The following is a 5,000-nucleotide window of genomic DNA, read 5'->3' on the forward strand; positions in this document are numbered from 1 at the left end:
GGACCAGCCCACGCACATCGGCGAGAACAAGTTCTTTGACCTCTCCGGGTACCTCTTCGTGGGCGGGGTCGAGGTCAACAAGCAGGCGCGGGCGGTGAAGCAGGGAGCCAGGAATGGGGATAAGAGGTTGGTGCTCGATGGGATGGGTGGGTGGGTGGGTGGGTGGGTGGGTGGATGGGTAGATAGATAAGTGGTTAGAAAGTTAGGTGGGTAGAGAGATAGATTGATGGATAGATATGTGGCTAGATGGATGGTTAGATTGATAGATAGATAGGTAGAGAGATAGATATATATAGATAGATATATTGATAGATAGATTGATATATATAGAGAGAGATTGATAGATGTAGATAGATAATAAGATATATAGATAATAAGATAGATAGATAAATGTGATTGATGTGCTATATTTCATAGAAAAAAAATATTAGAAAGATGGTGAAGATCATGACAGTATATATATTTACGATGATTACAACCAGAAAAAACACATAATGATAATTACAGTTTTTACAATCAATCAATCTTTTTCCACTCACGCCCATTCCCTTCACCCACCACCCTACCCATACCCATACCCGTACCCGTACCCACACCCATACCGACCCCCACCCACACCCATACCCACACCCGTACCCGTACCCCCACCCACACCCCCACACCCGTACCCACACCCACACCCATACCCACACCCACACCCATACCCACACCCGTACCCGTACCCCCACCCACACCCCCACACCCGTACCCACACCCACACCCATACCCACACCCACACCCATACCCACACCCGTACCCGTACCCACACCCACACCCCCACCCCCACCCGTACCCACACCCCCACCCGTACCCCCACCCACACCCCCACCCCCACCCACACCCACACCCGTACCCACACCCACACCCGTACCCACACCCGTACCCCCAACAGCCTCGAAGGATGCATCCAGAACCTCTTCGTGGGAGAGCGCCGCCTCAGCATCCGGGAATCTCGCGTGACCCTGGGCATCAAGGCAGACTGCAGCTGGGCATACCCGTGCTTGAAGAACCCTTGCGTGGATGGCGCTCGTTGCGTGCAAGAAGGCACCGACGGCTTCAAGTGCGAGTGTGACCTGGCCCTTTGCGTGAGGCAGAATTTCACGACCGCGTATAAAGTGTTCACGAAGACTACGCTGCCCTTTAACTTGGAGGTGAGATCGGGGGTGGGGGTGGGGGTGGGGGGGGATTTTGTATTTTGTGGGTTGATAAGGTTTCTAAATAAATAGACGTTGTAGATGGATATGCATAAAATTCATGAAAGTTTTTTTTAAATAAACAAACGTAGTAGTTGGATATGTATAAAATTCATGAAAGTTTTCTAGATAAACAAACGTACTAGATGGATATGCATAAAATTCATGAAGGTTATCTAAATAAACAAACGTAGTGGATGGATGGGCATAATATTCATGAACTGCAAAATAGTCTATCGTGTTGATAGAATTACGAAAAGGGATAAAAAAAAAACGCGCATTGAACACACTATCTCTCTTTTTTTCTCTGTCACTATGATCGATTTCTCACGCCCATGCTCTTCCCTCCCTCACAGATCCTTAGTCTCACGCCCATGGAAGTACACGAAGGAGGCCAGGCTCTGGTCACCTCAGAACATCTTCACCTCGTCCTTGACTACGAGAAAGTGAGTTGCATTTTCAGGGGTTTGTTGGGCTTTGTGGGTGGCTGGGTAGGGAGGGGGCTGGGGGGAGGTGGATGGGTAAGTAGGTGTGGGTGGGGGTTGAGTGGGTAGGTGTGGGTGGGTGTAGGGAAGGGAGTGGGGTGGGGAGATGGGTGGGGGTTGAGTGGGGGTGGTGGATGGGTGGGTAGGTGTGGGTGGGGAGATGGGTGGGTAGGAGGAGGAGGGAGGTGTGGGGGGGGGTGGATAGGTGTTTGTGTGTTTGTGTTTGAGTGTAGGTGTGTTTATGTGTGTGTGTGTGTGTGTGTTTGTGTTTGTGTTTGTGTGTAGGTGTGGTTATGTGTGTGTGTGTGTGTGTTTGTGTGTGTGTGTGTGTGTGTGCGTGTGTGTATGTATGTATGTATGTATGTATGTATGCATGTATGCATGTGTAACCGGCATTTAAATGGAATCCGATCGTTGTTGATATCTAATGAAGGCTACTGTATTTTCTGTTTTGTATCCCAGTCTTCTAAGAAACAAGACATTATTGCTCCACACGTGTTTCACTTTTGTTCAACATTTCAGTGCTTGTGTTTACATAACTATTTGCAGCCATTCCCTTAAAGACCTCCTTATTTGATAACTACGATACCTCGACTTTGGGTTTACTTAAAAAGAAAGTAAGAAAGGAAAAATAAATTCAAGATTTCAATATTCCTTTTGCGTTATTGTATTTGATCTTGTAACTTCGATCACCCCTTTATAAGTATGTGCGTTCATGTCTGTGTATTGATGGTTATTCACTTTATTCACCTCCCTTCATGTTAGCGTATTTATTCTTCTTCGCTGTATTCACTTCCTTTCTTTCACACAATCATATCAGTGTATTCATGTTTATTCATTGCATTCACTTCCCTTCTTTCACGCATTCATGTTAGCGTATTTTTCTTATTCACTGTATTCACTTCCCTTCTTTCACGCAATCATATCAGTGTATTCATGTAGATGAATACATTATATTTACATTATATTTACATCTCTTCGTTCAGGCAATCCTGTCACCTTTTCCATGTTTATTCAACCTACCTTCATTCACACATTCATATCAAAATAGTTATGCTTATTTTTTATTATTTATTATTTATCTTTATTTTATTATTTATTATTTTTATTATTTTATTTATGTTTATTCACTGTATTCACCTCCCTCACCTCATCCACGTAATCATGTCAACTGCACTCCTGATCACTTGATTCATTCCCCCAATCCTAAATATTTGTATAACTAATATATCATACAAATATTTAGATAAGAAATATATCATACAAATATTTAGATAAGAAATATATCATACAAATATTTAGATAAGAAATATATCATACAAATATTTAGATAAGAAATATATCATACAAATATTTAGATAAGAAATATATCATACAAATATTTAGATAAGAAATATATCATACAAATATTTATATAACAATTATATAAATATTTATATTTATATAATATTGACATAACTAAATATTAATTAACGAAATCGTCACAACCTCCCTTCCGACAGTACGGCGTACGGGAATCCGGTGTCCACTTCCACGTGATCACGCCGCCCTCCAGAGGTCGTTTCGATGTCGATTTGCCACGACGACCCGAGGACACTATCTTCACCCTGCTTGACCTCAACGACGACCGCGTCACCTACATCCACGACGGTTCCGAGACGACAGAAGATTCCGTCGTGCTGGAGTTAGAGTTCGTGACTCGGTCGGGCTACATCTTGCCTTCGTATCTGCAGGTAAATGGCGGGTCGGGGAGGGGGGGGGAGGGAAGGTGGGTGGGGGAGAGGGAGGGAGGGGGTGGGTGGGTGGAAGGGGTGGGAGAGGGTGGGTGAGGGGGCGGGTGAGGGAGGGTGGGTGGGGGTTAGTCTTTGCTCGTTCGTGTGAGATGATTTTTTTTTTGTGTGTGTGTGTTTTGACTTCGTGGGTTGATGTTCTCCGTTCTTTCTTTTTTTTCTAAATGGGATTTTTTTTAGGTTTATTTGTTCTTTTTTTGTAAGATTAAGGGAATATAGTATTCTGATGGATGGGTTATATAGCGACAACAGTGACAGCAGTTGTGTGATCAAACTTGTAAGTAATATTGTTAATGTTCCTTCTCCTTTTTAAATAGTTCCTTTTCCTTACTTACGTATAAAAAAACATAATTAATTTCCCATCATTGTTTTGATCTAATGGATTCATTGCTGTGTTTTTTTGGTGTAAAATCTCTTCTAGTACCCCCCCCCCCATCCCCCCTCATCTTGCACTTCCTATGTGTTCATGAATGTAATTGCACTAATTCAACGCTTCAATGAAACCCTTTCCTTCTTTTATTCTACCAGTTCCTAGATTTGTCTTTTTTCTTCGCTCCTCCTCCTCCTCCTCTTCCTCCTCCCCTTCTCTTCCCTTCTGCCTTGCTCTCTCGTGCATACTTCCTGTATCAGTCACTAACATGAGTGGAGGAGTTTGTTTCTTCGTGGTTGTGCAATGCAACACGCCTCAACATCCCCTCAGTAGGATGAACACATGACCAGGAATCAGCATCGAGTAATGATGACTGACTGACCCCCCTGTTGATGACTGCTTTGCCCTCTCTCTTTTTTTTTCTCTCCCCCCCCTCACCCCCTTCAACTTCACTTCAGCCCCGCTCCCATGAGGGCGAGAAGGGGCACGGCTGCGAAACCACCCATGAGCACGGTGGGCGCCTGCGTGGGCGAGTGGGCGTGATCGGCCCTCGCCACTTCCTCCAGGTATGCTGCCTCCCCCCCACCCATCCCCCACCCCCTGCTCAACTCAGGGCCTCCGACGATGAGAAAGATATCAGTTTTTTTTTTTTCTCTCTCTCTCTGGCTCTCCTTCGGCCTCACTTTCTCCTTCCATACTTGTAGTTGATCCCCCTGGACTGCACAGGGCATGGATCTCAAAACAAAAAAAGAGAAAAGAAAAAAAAAAGAAAAAAAACAATATATGGATAAATTAAAAAGGATTACCACGATTCGACTCAAATTCCTGTCAGCGGCGGAGACCCAAGGGCCTCGCCAGCCTGATACTTCCTCCAGAGAGAGCGCCTCAGTCACCGCCCTTTGCACACGGCACCGTGATTGCTTTGGGGCATGAATAGGCATGGGTTCACGCCTACCCAGCGGACACCCTTTCACTGCAGAATAACCCGGGTCACCTGACGCCTGCAGAGCGCACGAAATCCTTTCAAGAGTGCTTCCCGGGGACTCTAGCGACACTTCATGATTGGCACTCTAACTCAGTTCCGTTGATGACGAAAGCGATTCGTATGTATTCGTGTGTGTGT

At 45.0% G+C, this 5,000-nt stretch overlaps 1 protein-coding gene across 1 annotated transcript in view; it reads left to right on the top strand.

The window, feature by feature from the left end:
- The window catches only part of kon (chondroitin sulfate proteoglycan 4-like protein), a 103,933-nt gene that overhangs the window by 57,513 nt on the left and 41,420 nt on the right, over positions 1 to 5,000 (top strand). Inside the window, exons 7-10 of the mRNA XM_086531309.1 lie at positions 1 to 126; positions 932 to 1,190; positions 1,589 to 1,678; positions 3,220 to 3,450. The exon at positions 1 to 126 is cut by the window's left edge and continues 90 nt beyond it. Coding sequence (XP_086387435.1) covers positions 1 to 126; positions 932 to 1,190; positions 1,589 to 1,678; positions 3,220 to 3,450 — 706 coding nt within the window. The remainder of the gene's footprint in view (positions 127 to 931; positions 1,191 to 1,588; positions 1,679 to 3,219; positions 3,451 to 5,000) is intronic.

The sequence above is a fragment of the Penaeus japonicus genome, unplaced genomic scaffold, assembly GCF_977035675.1.
Source record: "Penaeus japonicus unplaced genomic scaffold, GWHDUDI00000001_assembly GWHDUDI00000035, whole genome shotgun sequence".
Lineage (NCBI taxonomy): Eukaryota > Metazoa > Arthropoda > Malacostraca > Decapoda > Penaeidae > Penaeus > Penaeus japonicus.